A 19158-nucleotide genomic window follows, 5' to 3' on the forward strand; every position below is an offset into this window, starting at 1 on the left:
TAACCCTGTTTTAATGTTCATCCTCTCTACTTATATTCTACATCCACATCATCTAATATTTTTCTTATTTGTTATTACATGTTAGCACATGTTATATTTATAAATTACATCCCATTACACTATTTCACTCTATTGTACTACCCCGCTACATTCGCATCTGCTTGTTCTTCCACCTTCCATTGCTTTCTGTTTTAGTGCGGACTCCAAAGTCTCCTATTTGTCTGCACTGAGATTTAAAAAGATCATATTTAGTGAAATACAGCTTGCCTGCTCCTACGTGCATTTTGAATGAGGCTAGTAGTGATATTTGCGTATAACAGAAGCACCTCCTCCCTCCCATTGGACAATGTGTACGTGAGGGCGTGGCAAGGAAAGATGAGAGTTGCAAATCCATGCCCTTACTGGGAAGACATGGAGCGCTATGGACACAGTCTACACGAATCTGATAGGAATCTCAACTAAAGGCATCACTATTTCTCCAGTTTGGAAACAAACGATTTGAGAGACCGAGAGCAAAGAAAGGGTGGCCCGACTGAGGATGGAGTGTGCATTTGAAGCACAGAATCTGATCTCCATTTCTTTGAGGAAAATCCAAAGCTCCAGGACGCAGAGAGGAGGCATCAAGCTCCACAAGAACTTACTGGTAACGTACGTACTGAGAAACGCCAGGCAGTTCTACATGAGCAAAAACTTGTCGCAGATGCAGAGGACGAATCCGTACGAGGATGTAACCGTAGTCCGAGAAAGGCAAGAATACCTCGAATGGACGGGGAGCTTCACGGAGTTGGCTGATGACTTCTACTGCAACTTTACTGGGGTTGAGTCGGACACTTGGCACTGCGGAGCGCACCAGCCCAACGGTCAGCCTGCAGAGGTGGCGCACCAAGGCGCATCTGCCTGCGCAATGGATTCACCGAGTGACTCTGACCTCATGGTTTCGGACGCCTGTTGGAGCTGTGCGGACAAATCCTCCTGGGAGTTATCTATCCCGAACACGCAAGCCAACCAAAAGACTGTCCTGGACTTGGACACCCATGTGGTGACTACTGTCACGAACGGATACTTCCACACAGACTGTTGCGCGCAGCCCAAACAGCCGCAGGGCGCGCAGTGCTACACAAAAAAGCGAAAGATTGACATAAGTTATCATATCGTTGATCCAGAGTTTTATTTGCCAGACTTTGCGCCAGTGCCGTGTAAAAGAATGAGGAGTGATGATGATTCACATTCAGACTCTGACCAGTTGGACAGCACAAACATCTCCAACCTGATCTCGGTGCTGGGCTCAGGTGGGCTATCTGAGTTTGTGAGTTGGCAGCAAACGGACCTTGAGCAAATATTCGCCACTCAAACAATTTGTTTAAAACACACGCTGTTAACAGGCAGCGGCTGGACCAGAGCAATCGAAGCATTTTGATATGTATGACTATGTGTTTTTAATTTCTTTGTATCGTTTTATTTTGCTGCTTTTAAATAAATCATGACACGACTGCAGTTCTCTCTTGGACTTTTTATACAAAAACAGTGCTGAAATTATACAGAATGGTCATATGCATTTCCATTACTTTTTGCACATTGACATTTCCTGTGCTAGTGCGAATAATTTCTACACAGCATGACTAAACTGTAACCTTTATTTAAATATTATTTTGTGGTGGTGATTTTTTGTTAAATTATTTTTTTTCTGCGGGAAAACCGGAGTCACTGGTTTGTATTTCCTGGAGAAATAAGTGAATGCTGTTTTCTCCTTGGAAAGATGTTGGACGACTACCACCATGTGGCCAGAGAAGATCTGTGCAGCTTTGTGCAACAGTTCAACGAGAATTCTTATTCTTATTCTTATTATGTAAATATATATTTATATCAGGGCCTGCTTTGATTAATCAATAAAACAAACAGTCTAAAAACACAAATGCATTGACTTCAAATTACTTGGAAAGAGGGCGCAGCGGTCAACTTAGAAATACAGACAGATTTTGTGTTTTTGTTCTTCTTCTTATTATTATTATTACAGTTATTATTAGTAGTAGTAGTAAATGTGCCATCATTTCACTGAACTTGGAGGTTTTAATATGCAATTTCTGAACACAATAACCAGAAGTAGTAAAAGACAAATGCTTATTAGCAGCTCTTGTGGAACATTTGAATCCATTTTTCCTAAAATGAATAAAACAATGAGCTGAGGAAGCTTTCATGCGGGTAGAGGTTTAGTGTAATTATTTGTTTTGAAACAGCAGTCTCACGTGTGCCAAACTCCACCTAGAAAAACACTTTTCAAGGAGAGAGAGCGCTTGTTTTGTTTGCTGTATCCGACGGGGGGCGGACAGCTGAGCGCAAAGTGCTTGTCCTTGAGACATGACTGCCCGAGGGTTTCCCCATCTATATTCCCGGGACAGTCCAAGTTTTTAGCGCGTCCGTCTGACAAGATGCTGGGTGTTTTTGTCAGAGCCGCGGTGAGTCCTCCTTTTTCCCCCTTTGCGTGTGTTTTAAGTGCGTGTTAAAAAAAGCGCAGTAACGTTACGTTTGATTTTGCGACATCAGGTCAAGTGAGTGAGTGAAGAGGGAGGGGCGCTGTGCAGAATAGCAACAATGTGGCAACAGTAGGTTAAAATGTAACTTACGTTCACCCAACGTGTGCATTTAAATTGTGCGTTAAGGAATATAACGGAGTATTTTTCTTTTTTTCGGGGAGGGGGTTAGCTAACATTTTGCATAGCGTTAGCTTAGCGTAGCATAGAGTAACTTAGCGTTAGCTTAGTTCGTGACATGGGAAACAGCAATGTGACTCGGAGTCATCCCCCAGTATTATCCACATTCTTGCATCTTTTCTGTCGTGGCGTGCAATAAATACACAAAATATTTAGCAATAACTTTATGTTGATATCGCTAACCGGAAGTTAATTGTTGTGTTCCAGCTTGACATAAATATCCCTACATTTTTTCTAACCGTTACGTATTTAATTCAACCTTATTTGGAGTAATATTAAATCAAATGGGATATCATATGAATGTATCTTCTTATTTTTTGTCAATAAATCGTATAACGACTTTATATTGATGTGTTTTTGTTGTAGCTCCCATCCGAAGGTTCAACTGTGTCAACCTATTTATAAGCTGGCAGAGACTAACACCAGTTAGTCCGAATAGTATAGCTGCTTCTGTCGGTTGTTTTGGTGTCCGTTTTCATGCACCAAATCATCATCTCACTGTAAAGCACGAGCCTGTCTAAGTTATTTACCGTTGTTCGCAACGCCCGAAGCTAGTTCTTGCTTAAACCAGTTTGCAGCGACTCATTAATGTCTGCAGTCTTAGATTGCATGCACTAAACAACATGTTGACACTTGAGGTTAAAGAGATTCAATTAATCTGCAGGGTTAACGAGCCCCAGTGAGATTGTCAATAAGATTACATTTCAGTATTCACACTCATGTATGAATGTACTGGGCTATTTATATATTTAACTGTCTGTTGGGCTTCAAATAGCAATGACACCTTCAACTTTCTAAATCCATTTGTAATACTCCAATTTAATGTGTAATAGCAGAAAAAACAGAAGAGTTTTTAACTTAACAAGATATTATCTTATAGATGCGGCCAGGTATGGTGAAGCCATGTCACCTAGTCAGACCCGTAACGCAGATCCTTGCAAGGCCCCTGACACACCAAGAGGGTCTGCCTAAGCTACCTGTGCCACCCTTGAATCAAACGTGTGAGCGCTACCTCGCAGCTTTGGAACCCCTCATCAGTGATGAAGAGATGGATCACACCAGGAAGGTGGTACAGGAGTTCCTTAAGGGTGGTGTAGGAGAAAGGCTTCAAAAGGGACTGGAAAGGCGGGCACGCAAGACGGACAACTGGGTAGATAAATGGATTTATTTAACTTTATGTGTCACCGTAGACATGATGAGTGTAAAAGCAGTCTTTTGACAGAAGAATCTGTCTTTTGTAATTACATACACTAAATACATGTTTAATTTGGCTGTTTAAGAAATTAAAGTAATTCTTTTTTCGCCCTGGTCTGACTACAGCTGTGTTTGTGTAGTTAACAGAATGGTGGATGCAGTCGGCCTACCTGGATTGCCGTATGCCGGTGGCAGTTTACACCAGCCCTGGAGTAGTCCTGCCCCAGATGCACTTTCATGATCGTCAAGGTCAAATGAGGTGAGAAACCAGCATGCCCTTACAGTATCCAAACTGCTTATCTTAATAATCACAGGCCCACAAACACTAAAAAAAACCCCAGCACTTGTAATGCGTGCAGTAAATTTTCGGGGCTCCAGCAGTACCAGTTATAAAGTTTAATTGTCTGAATATAAGTGCAGCCATTAAGCTGTTTTAAAAAGTGATTTACTTTGTGTTGAAGTTACAGTACAAGCTCATTTTAAGCTGACCTTTGCACAGTCTTCCCTCCACATGCTGGCTATTTAAAGCCCCAGGGCTTCTCATACCATTGCTCAGCTGTTTTTGAATGCTGTGACCCATGGGATATGCAGTGAACATAGGGGCACCATGGAGATGTAATGCAAAAATAACAATGAAGATGATAAGAATATATGTGCCAAACATATGAGACTGTGGTAAACAAGCCAGTGCTTGTTTTTGTTTTGTTTTTACTTTTAGCTTCTAAAAATTTAACTGCGTTCCTCTCCATTCCTCTCCATAGTTCATGACTGATTTTGTTCCATCTGTGAACACTATATATGAGCGCTAGCTTTTGGAGCATTGATGCAAAACAAAGCATACACTGACCATTATGTGTAGTAATCTATAATCTGACTTGTTTTTTTTTTTTTTGTTTTTTTTTTGCAGGTTTGCTGCCAAATTAATTGCAGGAGTTTTGGACTTTAAAAAAATGATTGACACGTGAGTTTGTCTGAAATCAATACAAACATTGTACTGCTGTAGCAATAAGCTCATTATCACCATGGCCTGCAGCTGTTTTTTATTTGGTTTTTTTTGGGGTTTTTTCAAAACTGCAAATGAATAATATTAGTTACTGTGTTGTAGTCAGACTCTGCCTGTAGAGTATTTGAGTGGGAAGCCTCTTTGTATGGACCAGTATTACCAGATCCTGTCTTCTTGTCGTATTCCTGGACCAAAGAGAGATATCGTTGTAAATCACGCCAGTGGAAAAACACCTCCGACTCACATCACTGTGGTCCACAACTTTCAGGTACTCTAGATGGCACTGCTGTTCTTTCTTCAATTATAAAGATCCTGATTTTTTTTTATAGTCATTATGAAGAAAAGGAGTAATAAACTAAATCTGTTACTGAATCAACCCGGCTTCTCTTCTAGTTTTTTGTCCTAGATGTGTACAACAGTGATGGCACTCCACTAACAGTGGATCAGATGTATATGCAGCTGGAGAAGATCTGGAACTCCTCTTTGCAGACTAACAAAGAACCGATTGGCATCCTCACATCACAGCACCGCAACACTTGGGGAAAAGCCTATAATAACCTGATTAAGGGTGAGGACAAGCCACAGTATCAGCCAGATGTATTCTATAGATAGAAAGCATTTTTTGTTAGAATCTTGTGATTCACAAGTTCCATTTCCCCCTTTTTTTTTCCTTCTCAGATAGGACGAATAAAGACTCAGTTCGTGCCATCCAGAAAAGTATTTTTACAGTTTGTTTGGATGCTCCAATGCTGCGGGTGTCTGATGACTTGTATCTGAGCCGCGTAGCTGCCCAGATTCTGCATGGAGGAGGTGCTCGTTGGAACAGTGGCAACCGCTGGTTTGATAAGACGCTACAGGTCAGTTTAAAAGAGCGCAATGACTCACAGATCCAAAGTAATAAACAGGATTCTGGCAATGGTTGAGAATTTGAATGTACCTGCAAATCGTCCTCAGTTCATTGTTGGTGAAGACGGTGCATGTGGACTGGTGTATGAACATGCACCTGCTGAGGGTCCACCCATTGTGTTTCTCATCGATTACGTTGTTAAATACATGTAAGTTTATTTCAGATTTTAGACTAGTGTTTCTTCGTGTTTATGATGAGCTCACACTGACTCGGCGGGTCACGTTTTTCTCAACAGGCAGAGGACTCAATTCCGTCGCGCTCCCATGATTCCCCTGCCCATGCCCCAGAAGCTGCGTTTTAACATTACACCTGAGGTCAAGAGAGATATTGAGAAGGCCAAACAAAATATGAACATGTATGTCATGCTGTGCAGTCAGAATGTAGTTTTCTTGTTGCTGTTGTCATTTGGGCTTTGATGTCAGACATTTTCTTTGACTCCCTCTTTTCTCATTTTTGTCAGAATGGTACACGACTTGGATGTGAAAGTGCTTGTGTTTTCTCACTTTGGAAAAAATGTGCCAAAGAAGCATAAGCTCAGTCCAGATGCCTTTGTGCAAATGGCTCTTCAGCTGGCGTACTTCAGGTGAGAAGTCCGCTCTCTTGAAAGGGGGGGAAAGGTCCCGTGGGATGCAGACACTGAGTGCACCGCATGATATACTTTTTTTGTTTTCAATCCAGGATCTATAATATTTGCTGCTCTACCTATGAGAGTGCTTCCTTAAGAATGTTCAAATATGGGCGAACAGATGCAATCCGGTCAACTACTGCAGACTCACTTGAATTTGTCCAGGCAATGCAAGACCCAGCTAAACAGGTACTAGTAAAAATGATGGGCTCTCACAAGCGATGTAACATTTTAAATGTGATCGTAAAAACTGAGCAGTAAATGTTCAAACAGAGCGCAGAGAAGCTGGCACTGCTGCAGAAGGCCATTCAGACGCATAAAGAAAACACGTACAACGTGAGTGCTGAAATCCCCAAAACAACCACTTTTTAACTACTTGATAAATATCACTTTAACATGCTCACCATTGCTTTTTCAGGCAATTCATGGGCAGGCCATTGACAGACACCTCCTTGGGCTCAAGAGGCAGAGCATAGAAGACCTGACCTCTATACCTGAGATATTTATGGACACCTCTTATGCTGTGGCTAATCATTTTAATCTCTCCACCAGCCAGGTATATTTGCATCTAAGAAAAGCCCCAGTGTGTTACTGCTGAGCAAAGGATAATGTGTTGTAATATTTGTTTACTTGCATGTTTGCCCTCATCCCTCCCGTCTCGATGTCCAGGTTGGCTCCAAGACAGACTGTGTGATGTGCTTTGGTCCAATGGTGCCAGATGGCTATGGAGTGTGTTACAATCCCATGGATGAGCACATCAACATCGCCATCACAGCCTTTAACAGCTGCGAGGAGACAAATGCTGCCAACTTTGCCCAGGCTGTAGAGGAAGCACTGTTGGACATGAGAGCTCTCTTGGAAGACACAGCTACAGCCAAGCAGTGATTCCACACAGGAACCTGGCACGGTGTTTTTGTGCCCCCGCCGGGCTGTGGCTGTAGCTGAACCTGGAACAATGCCACACTGACACAGACCTGCAATGGACTGAGTGTGTTGGAGCTATGGGGAAACCAGTTTTTAAAGGAATTATGGGAAATTTACCGTGTGACTATCAGTATTGAGATAGAGCTATATATAGGTGTGCGTGTGAACTTTAGATGAGCATTATTTACTAACTGTAATAGTATAAGTACGCCCTCCATTTTTATACTTCAGCAGTTCTGTGTGCTATCTTCCAAATGACTTTGTCCTTGCTTAAGTTAAAGATTTTGAGTGCTTTGGTTTGTTTATTGTTTATTTAAGGTCAAAATAATTGCATATAGTTATAACAGTTAATGAAAAAGGATCTTTCAGTAAGATCCTTTTTCATTTCACTTTCACTTGAAGATATAATATGCAGTTATGAACCACAAGAACTGTATGGTGGTAAGTAAATCTGCAGGGAAACAGCCTTCTTGTAATTTCTTATTTTTCCTTTTTCAGGGGTGTTGCCTTTGTACAAAGGGTGTGTAGTCTCTGACCAACAACTGAGAGTGTGAGTGCAGGACTCTGTAAAAATACAGAACGAGGGGCATTACTGTCACTGTCTGTCTTCTCCGCTGTCCGTGTCATGAAAAGTCGCAGAGGTCCTTCTGTTCGGGGGGTCTGAGCGGAGCCAGAGGCAATAGCAGCCATCATGGAGCATGCGCTTCAGGTGTATTCCCACAAAACCCAGCAATGCAGCACCTCCCTTCACAGTTGTGATTTAGAATGAAAAGTGCTGCGAAACAATCACGTTATCACAAATAACATTTCATTTCACAGCTATTTGAGTCACAGCTTCGTTCTTGTTAACACCGCTCCTTTTCATCTTTCACCTTTTTCAGCTCGCGTGAGCACCGCTCCTCCCTTTCGCTTTGTGGAGCCAGAGAGGAGGGGCCAAATATAAATGTTGTGTTCAGTTTATAGAAATCACATAACTGATGACTGCTGCATATTATACCTTTAACTCTTTCTTCTCAACAGAGCACAAGTGAACATTGTCAAAAACAGTATCTGGTATCAAAGGCGCACAAATGAATATCGAGCTCTGAAGCTTCCTTCAGAATGCAGGTAGTCTCCGTGAAATTCAACCTCAGCCATATTTCCCGACGTATGCCACTGAAACAGCTGGTTACCTTTAAACACGTTGGTCTTTAAGACATCCATGTCCCGGATCTGAATAACACAACAAGCATATTGCAGTAGTTATACTCGTGCGCTTTTTGTCCTTGTAAGATACAGCATATTGAACCAACACATGTTAGAGAGCTTGTTCGCACCATAATGTATGTAGACTGGGAGTTTGTGGTGTTGAATACTAATCCTATGTGTAGTGCTTGGATTCTGATCTTCACTGAGGGAGGGGCGTTGATGAGCACTCGACAGGTGTGGTTAGTGCTGGACGTTATTGGATTCTCAAACACACCGCTGGGGGAGAACAGCTGAATGTCACAATCTGAGGGGCAAATATGGATCGTTGGTTAACAAGTTATCATCACTATAGTCTGTGTGCAGTTTAGTGCAATTGCAATAAAATTTACAGTTGTCTACAAGGAATATTATAGCTGTGAATTGATTGTTCATAGCTAGAATATCACGTCCTTCCCACCTGCATGGTGGATGGAAAGGATATGAACAAAACAGCCCATATAGCTGGAAATCTTAAAACAGTCTCACTCTATCCGAGGCAAAAGCGTAAAAAACTTACAGTATTCTCATCTGACGTTATGTATTGCAGGGCTTTTGTTTATGATTGCGTTAGACTGTGGAAGTATTCTCACTGCGTCATACAGTACTGTGCAAAAGTCTTGAGCCAAACCTTGATATTTTGTTAGGAAAAATGGGGAAATAGGTGTCAAAATTTACTGAAGATGTGCAAACATGCACGCGTGTAATATATACACTATATAAGGTATAAAACAGTGCTTGTACATTTCTAATTAGGTTTGGTATTATTACCTTTATTCTTCCACACAGCCTAAACCCTCTTAGGCAAGCTTTCTTTTAATTTAAAGTAGTCTTCAGGAATAGTTCTTCAGGCTTCTTGAAGGAAATTCAAAGCTTTTCTTTGGAAGTTTTGATCTGTTGTCTGCCAAAATAATTCCACACTGCTTCAATAATGTTGAGGTCCCAGCTCTGGGGAGGTGAATCCACGATTCACTGTTGCACCTCTCAGCTGACCTCTGACATGCTGACAATAAGTTGAACTAAATAGTTCTGGTTTAGATTCAGACCTGCTGCCACTGATCATCAGTCCATTTCTTGTTTAAGCTGGCATAGCTCAAAATTGTCTCCATCTTTCCCTTTCTTAAGAATGGCTTCTTGAAAGCCACTCTTCCACTGAGAGCATTTCTAATGAGGCTTCAGTGAACAGTAGATTCCACTTTCCTCCAGTTTATCCTCATGATGACTTTTGAAAATTACACATACATCCAACTCTTTGGAAGGAAAATAAGAGTGCCAACCTCAATCAGCTCACTCTCTGGGCAGTATTTTCTTTTAAGGAAATAGTAAATGAATTTTGTATGTATTAATTAGTTTTCTTTATTCTTTTTAAACATACTGCACTACAAATGTATTCAAGTAAAATCAAGTGCAAAGTGGCTTTTGTTATTTAAGAGTAGGTAATGGATAATAGGTATTGATTTGTTAATGACTGGACAGTTTGACCTCATTTGACCTTGAAGAAGAGGTCAGCGGTCCAAAGTAACATGATATTTAAAATTCCCACATATCTTTCCCTATTTACCCGTATGTTGTCAATGTAAACAAAGGCAGTTTTAAATCATTTTGACCTTCAAATCAATCTATCAAGCTTTAAGGAGAGGTCAGAGGTCAAATGTGACATATTTTAAATCTTAGTATGGTAGTTTCTATATGTCGACAATGCACACCACCAAAGACTCATACTTTCTAACTTGTATGGCTTTTGTCAATTTTCAATAAAATTATTAACTTTAACTTCAGTTGATGATCTTGGTGGATGTAACGTAAATTCTAATGGATTGCTAACATGACCCCGCTGTGCCCCCCTGTAGAAAGAGAGTGACACACATGCAAACGCTACCGAACAACAACCTTCTTTGCACAAGTAGTGAGGGGTGGCTTAAGACTTGTGTACAGGCTTGCAAATCTCTGTTAATTCAGTTTAAGTGAATAAGTTTCAATTCACTTGTTGCTGCATCCATTCAAATAACAAATGAAGGATGCTCTTTCATTAATCATAATCCTATCTTTCATGATATTTGACAATCCTTCTGCAAAAAAATTCCTTCTGCAAAAAATTCCTAGTTCTGTTCAAGCACCGTCTTACCTTGATGGTGGCTCCTCTTCTTATTTTTCTGTGAACTGTACGTAAACACAACCCCGCTCCCTGGCGTGAGCAGATTTTGACGCACCAGCAGGACATTTGTTCTGGTGGTCAGTTCAGTACCTCCCACATGCGCGCACTTCCTCATAAATGCCAGTCGGTCGAAAAATGCCACGTACTCCTCTGTAAAAACGCACGCAGAGTTGCATTTATTTTGCTGCTGCAGCCTTCGCACAGAAAGTAGCAGTATTAGTGTTATTAATAGAACCAACTTTTTCTGCAGTCCAGGGAGCTGGACACCACTTTAATGTGAATGACCTCATCCAAGGGTCGGCCTATGGATACCACACAGCGATCTGTCACATCAGTTAAATCCACTGTGCCTGATTCCTCCAGCAGTAGCTGTCCACATGCACCTAGACAGGAGCAGATGTTATAATATTAATAATAATGCTTTTCCTTCGGTTCTTCATGAGCTCTTAAAGTATTTATGTCTACTGACTTGATTTATGGGTTGGAGTGAGTGTTGTGGCAGCCACTGGGATGGTGAAGGCCTCTGTTGGACTAGGAGAAAGTTGGCATATGCTTGGCTGTGATATGTTTTTAGGGCTTAGAGTGGAATGCAGAGGAGTGGGTTTATCTGATGTGGATGGCACATCTCTGCAGCTGCCCGTGTAGCAGCCCTGGATGGTGATTGGCTTGGGCATGTGCATGCAAATCAGGGGGCTGAGGGGCTCTGGCTTAGAGGGGCCCATGCAGGACACAGCTCTGGATTGGATACCGTAGCCACAGGATACTGAACACTTGAGAGAAACACAACACTTATGACAAGGAAATTTCACAATGTTAGCAATATCATGCTTAATGAGACATCAGTGTCCACTGCTTCGGTATTCAGCGAAGGAGTGGACGGGAGAAAAAAAACAGGTTCAAAAGAGATTATTTCATCCCATTTCTATCTAATAGCCATCCCCATCTTGTGACGTACCTGGCTCCACGGCTTCACCTCCCACCTAAAGGTGCAGACTTGCACCAAGCAGGGCACTGTGATGGCTGGTTTGACAGCTGCATGGCAGTTTTCCTCTGCCACCATGCTCTCCTTGCCGTGGATAAACTGGACACAAGACACAACCCTCTGAGCTACACCTAGGTCACAGGAGACTGAGCAGGGTAACGTCCTGAATACCTTCCACCTGGCCAAGTGACAGTGGTGGGGAGTTCATTATTTTTTTTGCTGTTGCAGAAATTGATTTCAGGTTTGCATTTTGTGTGATCTTCACCTTGCTGGGCAGCTGTGAGTGTTACATGATACCACTGCTGTGGGCTTGGGAAAGTTACTGCACTCCGAATCTTCCACAACCACCTCCTCCCCTTCTGCTTCCCGAGCACAGTACAGCACCCTGTTTGCTACCCCTCCTCCACACGTAACACTGCAGACTCCTTGCTTAGAGCGCCACCTGGTTGTTACAAGAAAAATATCCTGTAATTTTAAAACATTTATTTCAAATCTGCATCCTACTTTCTACACATCTCTATGGTTACTACAGTGTCTCACATAGGAGGGCAGGGTAAAGTGCTGCATATCTCAGACTTGGGATGAGGTTTAGTAGAGGCATCACAGTGGAAGTCAGGCACTCCCAGTGTGGTTTGATGGTCCACACAAGAAAACCACACCTGCAGAGTTCCTACAGCACATAATCAGTGGGCTTTGAGTTACTACATCTGAGTAGACAGCACTGTTTCTGACTAAGGGAGGACTTACCATTGCCGCAGGTCTTTGAACACGGGCTAATAACAGGGCTCCACACATACACACGAGGCTGACTAGAGCGTGGTAACAAATCAGACTTTAGACTGGGTTGTTCCTGGTCAAGAAAGACAACAATTGTAGAGATGTTTCACATTCTTAAAGAACACTGGAGTTCAAGTTATCGTTGATTTTACCTCTCGGTCTGATTCCCACCCAATGGGACACACGTCTACCACACAGGGCACAGAATCGGGGGGTTTAATCTGCTTTGAACAAAAACTTTGATCGACTTCAACATCCACGCCACCTTCAGGTCGGATGCACGATACAATCTGTTTTGCTTCTCCTGGCCCGCAGATTGCTGAACAATCCCCTGGCTCTGATGCGTGCCATCTATAAACGCACAGACCGAAGATTTACAATGTTAACTGTTCACACTCTGTGAATCTAATAATCAGCATTACATTGCAGATGTCATACCTGGCAGGACAGTGCTGCAGGTTACATTTTTCAATAGCGTGCGGAGCTGTATCAGGTGGACATTTGGAATCTGGAACCTTCACCACATCAGATCCATGTTTCTGAACACACCTTACAGGACGCACTCTTTCTCCCCCACCACAAGAGGCGCTACAAGGCCCAAACGTCCCTGCAGTCCATCTGTAAAATAGTACATTTTACATGTGCTAGTTTGTGCTGAGCACTGTATGTCAAAAGAAGCTGAGTATGAACCCAACCTGGGGGGACAGGGTGCAAGATTACAGGTTGTGTAGAGCAGTGTGGTTGGACGGGGTGTTGAACAGTCATGTTCCTCCAAAGGTTTGCTGGTCTCTTCATCTGCACAAATATAAACATGCCTCCGAACACCTGTTGAGGGGTGAAAGGTGGAAGATGCAAATGTTTACAAGACCTTGGATTTAACAGTTGTAGCCTCCTATAGTCTACATCAGGTATCAAACATAAGGGTGTAAATTATGGACTTCTAACTGTATTTTCATGAATTTTACAACTTTTCCTACTTATAAAGACCTCCCCCACAGCCTTCATGCTACACCAAAGTAGTGAAATAGCAGATAAACAATTAAATGACAGAAAAATTCACAGTAAAATAAACAAGTAGGACATTATCTGTAAATTAACAAGACAGTCTGGGCCTGTATTCTTTAATTTACTACAGCATAATCTCTTTATCATGTAGAAGAATTGGGATGTGCTGTTAACATTGCACCAGAGACTGGTACACTTTTTGTCACTCTTTAGCAACAAAATATGAACTTTAGTCAAGTAAAGATTGCTATGATAGTGTTAGCTTCCTTTTTATTTATGTTGCCAACTAAATGATTTTCATTCAACTTAGTTCCACTTCATTGTTTTCCCCAATAATCTAAGCTCTCAGTAGGCAGCGCACACCAGAGTTTGACAGCCACTGCTAAACACTATTATACAAATGCTTTCAATATGGCATTTTACTTGCAAAAGACATCTGTTTCCCAAACAAAAAAGCAAACACTACACGGTCTCTCAAGGTCTCAAATGATCCCCGTCATCAACAGTATTTTTTTTGTCACTTTCTTCGTTAAGTTACTTACCTGATCCACAAGATACAGAGCAGGGTGTTGGGAAAACAGACCATTTGCCTTTGGGTAACACATCCATTTGGCTGCTGTTTCTGGTAGGCACATAGAACTGGTAGCTAATGTTTGGATTTGTTTTTTCTCCATATTCTTTTCCATATTTGCGATAGATCTACAGTGAGAAAAAACAAAACAAAATCACTATAACTGTTGCACAAAGCCACGTGAACAGTTTAGTAAGATTTCCTCGCCTGACCTGTACTTTTATCTCCTTTTGCAGAGGCCCAGGCACGAGCAGCTCCTCCATCTCAGGCAAAAGGTCAGGTGTTAGATGGATTCGGTACTCCAGGCGGTTTTCATCCAGCGGGGAAGCGTGGGTCATATTCAGAGCCATGCTGCCCATTCCAGACACAATGTACGTCTCCCCAGTCTTTACAGCTGTGGATGCAAAGTTTTAATCCTGTTAAGGTTGTCTTATAGAAATGTAAATCTCCTGTCCAGTTATGCCACTCACCCATATGAGTGAAGAGAGGTGCCCTGTTGATAATATGAACCTGTGTGGCATTCACTGGCACCGAGACAAAGGTGATGTACTCTGAAACAAAAATAAATCACTGATTTATAACTGATGCACGATAATACAGCAGTTATTAATGCCATCAATTATTCTTTTCAAACTAGTAAAGAAAAAAAAACTTTCACACCCCAAAAGCATTAAATTTGCTTATGTACAACAGGGAAAAAAGCAGGAAAACATCATATTTGCTTTACAAATAACTTAAATTAATGGCACTCAGTTTGTTACCTCTGGCCTGACCACCACTGTAGGAGTCAGATATCAACCTGCAGGAAGACCCATTTCCACCACACACCCCACAGATATCCCGTACTTTTCCAGAGTGCAGGACACCATCACAGCCAAACAGCTGATCAGAGACAAAAGAAAGATCACAGAAAGAGGGATATGGCATTTGATCCCTGATATATTTAGCCTCATTAACCCATCCCTACCTGGCATCTGCCTCTTAGACAAGCTGCTGTAGCGCCGAATGGAGGAGGGCTGTCTGTCTCACAGCGAGTACCATCCACAAACTGAGAGCCACGGCTCACTATGAAGTTTTCTCCATCTGACTGGCACATATATCTGCACTGTTCATCCCCTGGTTAGGATAAGAATAAGAAATGTTAGGTGTACACATTTTTCACATTTTGCTCTAAAGAAAAAAAAATCAAGTTTGCTTAGACCTACCCTGTGTAAAGCCTAATGCAGGAATCCATGTGTAGAAGGAAGCACTGTTTGGTGGCAGGTAGAGGGGGTGGTTATCTGTTTGGGAGCACTGCTCTGCCATGAAATTAAGTTGAGTGCGCTCACAGGGCTGCAATAAGGTAGATGGTAAGAAAAGTGTTATTTTCTCCTAATAAGTCAAGTTTACACTGCCAAGCCCAAATTACAGTAAGGATACTCTGGCAGTAAACTGAATTTGAAGAATAGCTGATTTGTCCCATGCTCTTATTTTCACATGTGCATGACTTATTTTCTCGTAATTCTAAGACATTTAATCATTTCTGTTGAAATTATGGGCTGCAAACTACTAAGAAAAGCTCATTCAAAGCTGGGAATGATTTTGGGTCCAATGTTCCATTGATTAAACAATATTGACCTATTGTATGGAGGCCCAATGTAAACATAGCCGGTAAGTACTTACTTGCTGGTTACAAAGTTCAGCCTCGATATCTGGGCCCTCACAATCATTCCCTCCAAACGCAGGTCTGAAAATTAGAGGTGACACACCAAAATCCCACATGTTCTTAAGAAGAAGTTCAGCAACATGTTTTTACTGACGCATCCATTTGTTAACCTTGGGTTGTTACATTGCCGCGTACGAAGTGCGACACCGCCACCACACGTCCTCGAGCAGGAAGAAAACTCAGACCAGCCAGACCAGGAGCCGTGAACCACATCAGGGGAGCTGAGATCATCTGGAGACACACAGCGCCCCTTTAGACACCACTAGAAGAGAGGATTGCATCCCGTGAAAAACACACTACTGTTTGATGACTCTCTGGTGCCTGCAGAGCTGTACCTGATTAGGACCACACTCTGTCCCATCCAGAAGTGGCACTAGGAGGCGTTTGCAGGAGCTATTGTCGTCTAGATTGACGTGGCAAGACAGAAAACGACAAGCTGGCTGATGGAAAGGAGAAAAAGGTTGTTAACAAACTGAAAATGTGGTAATGTCAATTTCCCATCCTGTGCCATGAAGACTGTGACATACCAGGTCATTATTGGTGAAAGAGCAGGCTTTCGCAGTGCTACCAAAAGCTATACGACACTGGTCATCCACGCCATAGTAGAGCCCTGGCTTCCAGTCTTGCAGGGATCCTTCCATTGCAGGGAGATCTTTTACACATTCCGCCTTCCCTTCACTGAGAATACCAACAGATGAGAAAACCCAAAGCGCTGACATTATATTGCGCTGAAAGACTGAAGACTTAATATAAATTACGTTTTAAGGATCAACCTCTGTGGCAGATATGAAGACACGACTTAAGAGTAAATACCATATTCAGTAGTGCAAGATGTGCATGATAAATGAATGGCATTTCTTGCACAGCTGCTGTGAACAGGTTGGCCCACCTGAAGAAAGTAAGAAGCTGCTGTCTGCTGCAGGGAGACCAGGTCAAATCCACACTGTTGTAGCCTCCGTCAGAGGCCATCATGAACCCACTCCTGCTGCAGGTGTTTCCTACTCCGTCATGGTTGATTCCAAAGCTGGGTGAAATACAATCAAGCATAAAAGATGTTAAAGTAACCATAGTGTAGGATGCTGTGAGCATGAGGTTGTTAAAAGATGACATTCCCTGGCTGGTGACATTTAAAGGTATTTTAAATTGCCAAGAATACCAGAGCAAACAATTACGGTAAAACAGTCTTGAAGCATGTAAAGCACCATTTAAACTGTCAATCACGGTCCAGTATGGTGACTATAGTGAGTGTTATGAGCTGAATTAAACTGCACAGTACAATTAAAGCTTTTTTTTATGGGTCTGTGATTTGTGAAGAATTTCTTGGAAACATTGAAAACATTTCCTGTATAGACAAAAATTGATCTCTGACTGAAAATAGAAAGAAAAACTCACTTAAGGGGGGGGAAAAAGCAATTAAACTGAATTATACTGTTTGATCATTTCAAAATGACAGAAATAATAAGGAATGCCCCAAATTAGACACAGCTGTAAACTAAAGTATACATTTTAGGTCCCGTGGATTATCCCTTTTACCTGTGGCCAATTTCATGAGCGATGGTGATTCCCAGGTCAAAGCCAGTGTCCTCTGTAATCACACAGCTCCAGTCACTGGAGCAAGCCCCACCGAGCTGTGTTACTCCCCTGACCTGCTTGTTTCCATCAGGTAACACCAGGTCATACCTGATTGTGATGGTAAAGCAAAAAAAAAAATCATTTTGCTCATCTGCAAGATAATAAAATATCCTCTTATAACCAGATACAGACAGTTAACATACCTTGTAATGTACAGTAGAAGATCTGCATGTAGCGGGTCCGTGTCATTTGAAGGGTTAATCCTTCTGCCCCAGTCACACACACTTCTGAGAGAAGAAGTGATGTTGGTAGACAGCTGGATCTCTGGCTAAAACATGGTCAAATGTAACAAGAGAATTAAAGTACTTTGCACTGAAACTTTTAATCATGTTGCTCACATTCAGAGTCACTATGGATAGCAGCAGCTTAATAAGCTATAGATGTGACAATAGCTTACACAAGCACTGTAGGACTTCAGATTATTGTGCTAAAAAGCTATATCTAATATTTGGTCATTTGTGACTTAACTATAATGAGCTGGAGTCATAACAGAAAGCCACTTACCTCTGGCTCTGACAGGATGATCATGCGGACCAGGTGCACCCTCATGTTGGCACCCAGGGTAATGTCTCTCAACAGCTCTGAGGCCTGGGTGGAAATTGAAATATAAGTCCAATTACTATATTTCATCACTTTCAGTGTATTGGGACTATAAAATTGCGGAGCACTTACACCAGGCCAGACTATGGAAAGAATTCAGCAGACACGGTACAACTTCAGAACACATTACTGTCTCTGACTTATTGCTTTTAACACCTCTTTCATTATCTGCTGATTCCTCCCTATATCATCCTCACAGCTCCATTTACGGATTGTTTCAGTAAACATTCCCATCCACTAGTTCTAACTTCTTTTGCATGTGTGCGATCAGGCTTACAATGTTGAGGTTGGTGAGGATGTATCTTTCTGTGTCCTGCCTGTGGACCTGCTGGACATCAGGCCCCACCACTACCAGTAGCTCCAGATGGGTGATATCAGGCATCACAGCTGACCGACGCAGTCGCTCACTTACTGCGACCAAGAAGAAAACAGTGCAGACACAGAATGATAACCTGTCTGTGTGCCAGTGGTTGTGTATATACTTTTTTTCTCATTTTGTTGTATTTTCAAGCTTCCATTGACACACATACCTGTGGAATGAGAAGAACCTGGATAGGAAAGTACTCTTGGACTGGTCGAGTGATGAAAAGGCTTTTGAAAGGAACAAAACTTTGTTTACATCTAGTAGTGAAATTAATGCTATGTAACTAGATTTAGACATGTGAGTCAAACACCAAAAAAAACCATGAAAATACTGCTAATTGCTTGTTAGCAGTATGCATGTAAATCCAATAACCAAAGTTAGGACTCTCTGTAACTTGTGGGTTTTTCGCAGGATGATAAACAGCTTAAAGTTGAAGAGTTCAATGTACTTTGCAGAAGTTCCGAGCAGTGGAATGACTAACCGCAGTGCTCCTGTTCACCCGCAGCTTTCCACCTACCTTTTCCAATGGAGAAATCATTAGTGCGCTTAAGCCAGGCCGCAGCAGCAGCAGACAGAACAGAGTCATAAAAACCATGTTTCTCCTTCTTCCTGTGTGTGTACCTGCTCCGCTTTAACACCAGGACAATATGTGATCCTCCTACTCAGGCAGGACAGAGCCAAGAGTCTGTGAGTATGCGTTTATGTAAACAGTAGGGACAAAGTTGATGAGCGTCACGCGTCATTTGCTGTTTTTTTTGGGGGGTTGGAGACCAAGAGGACAG

At 42.1% G+C, this 19158-nt stretch overlaps 3 protein-coding genes across 4 annotated transcripts; 2 read left to right on the top strand and 1 right to left on the bottom strand.

Annotated features, from left to right (window-relative positions):
• The first annotated feature begins 410 nt into the window (after positions 1-410).
• LOC146620941 (immediate early response gene 5-like protein) lies at positions 411-1486 on the top strand. Its single transcript, XM_085367992.1, has one exon. The coding sequence runs from the start codon at positions 539-541 to the stop codon at positions 1415-1417; it is 879 nt and encodes a 292-aa protein (XP_085224118.1). The 5' UTR covers positions 411-538; the 3' UTR covers positions 1418-1486.
• Positions 1487-2313: 827 nt separating this feature from the next.
• LOC146620942 (carnitine O-acetyltransferase-like) lies at positions 2314-9234 on the top strand. The gene is made up of 14 exons (XM_085367144.1): positions 2314-2453; positions 3589-3858; positions 4043-4161; positions 4810-4863; positions 5008-5173; positions 5299-5473; positions 5584-5762; positions 5860-5960; positions 6048-6167; positions 6273-6395; positions 6491-6626; positions 6711-6773; positions 6856-6993; positions 7107-9234. The coding sequence occupies exons 1-14, from the start codon at positions 2427-2429 to the stop codon at positions 7320-7322; spliced, it is 1887 nt and encodes a 628-aa protein (XP_085223270.1). The 5' UTR covers positions 2314-2426; the 3' UTR covers positions 7323-9234.
• On the bottom strand, positions 7655-19072 carry adamts13 (ADAM metallopeptidase with thrombospondin type 1 motif, 13). 2 transcript variants are annotated; one of them, XM_085367143.1, is made up of 29 exons: positions 18894-19072; positions 18543-18603; positions 18290-18423; positions 17917-18000; positions 17556-17680; positions 17314-17460; positions 16670-16804; positions 16308-16458; positions 16116-16220; positions 15891-16042; positions 15738-15801; positions 15281-15407; positions 15043-15191; positions 14837-14957; positions 14546-14626; positions 14288-14469; positions 14047-14203; positions 13195-13324; positions 12938-13117; positions 12652-12850; positions 12470-12572; positions 12263-12392; positions 11988-12164; positions 11696-11900; positions 11210-11510; positions 10980-11123; positions 10711-10890; positions 8678-8853; positions 7655-8573 (listed from the first exon to the last, which is right to left on the bottom strand). In XM_085367143.1, exons 1-29 carry the CDS (start codon positions 18969-18971, stop codon positions 8418-8420), a joined length of 4134 nt encoding a protein of 1377 aa, XP_085223269.1. In that variant the 5' UTR covers positions 18972-19072; the 3' UTR covers positions 7655-8417. The 2 variants fall into 2 exon arrangements, with proteins under 2 accessions (XP_085223269.1, XP_085223268.1); XM_085367142.1 differs by having other exon boundaries at positions 11210-11528.
• Between the last annotated feature and the right edge of the window lie 86 nt (positions 19073-19158).

Source organism: Diplotaxodon limnothrissa, linkage group LG12, assembly GCF_057381915.1.
Source record: "Diplotaxodon limnothrissa isolate DT_005_m linkage group LG12, D_limnothrissa_male_GT1.1, whole genome shotgun sequence".
In the NCBI taxonomy this organism is placed as follows: Eukaryota; Metazoa; Chordata; class Actinopteri; order Cichliformes; family Cichlidae; genus Diplotaxodon; species Diplotaxodon limnothrissa.

Coding starts and splice junctions, on each gene's coding strand:
- LOC146620941 (XM_085367992.1), top strand. CDS start 539: ATGGAGTGTGCATTTGAAGCACAGAATCTGATCTCCATTTCTTTGAGG.
- adamts13 (XM_085367142.1), bottom strand. CDS start 18,971: ATGGTTTTTATGACTCTGTTCTGTCTGCTGCTGCTGCGGCCTGGCTTA. Junction 17,461..17,555: donor CTTCTACTGTACATTACAAG/GTATGTTAACTG, acceptor CATCACAATCAG/GTATGACCTGGTGTTACCTG. Junction 16,043..16,115: donor CAGAGTGTGGTCCTAATCAG/GTACAGCTCTGC, acceptor CCTCTCTTCTAG/TGGTGTCTAAAGGGGCGCTG.
- LOC146620942 (XM_085367144.1), top strand. CDS start 2,427: ATGCTGGGTGTTTTTGTCAGAGCCGCG. Junction 5,474..5,583: donor CTATAATAACCTGATTAAGG/GTGAGGACAAGC, acceptor TTTCCTTCTCAG/ATAGGACGAATAAAGACTCA. Junction 6,994..7,106: donor TTAATCTCTCCACCAGCCAG/GTATATTTGCAT, acceptor CTCGATGTCCAG/GTTGGCTCCAAGACAGACTG.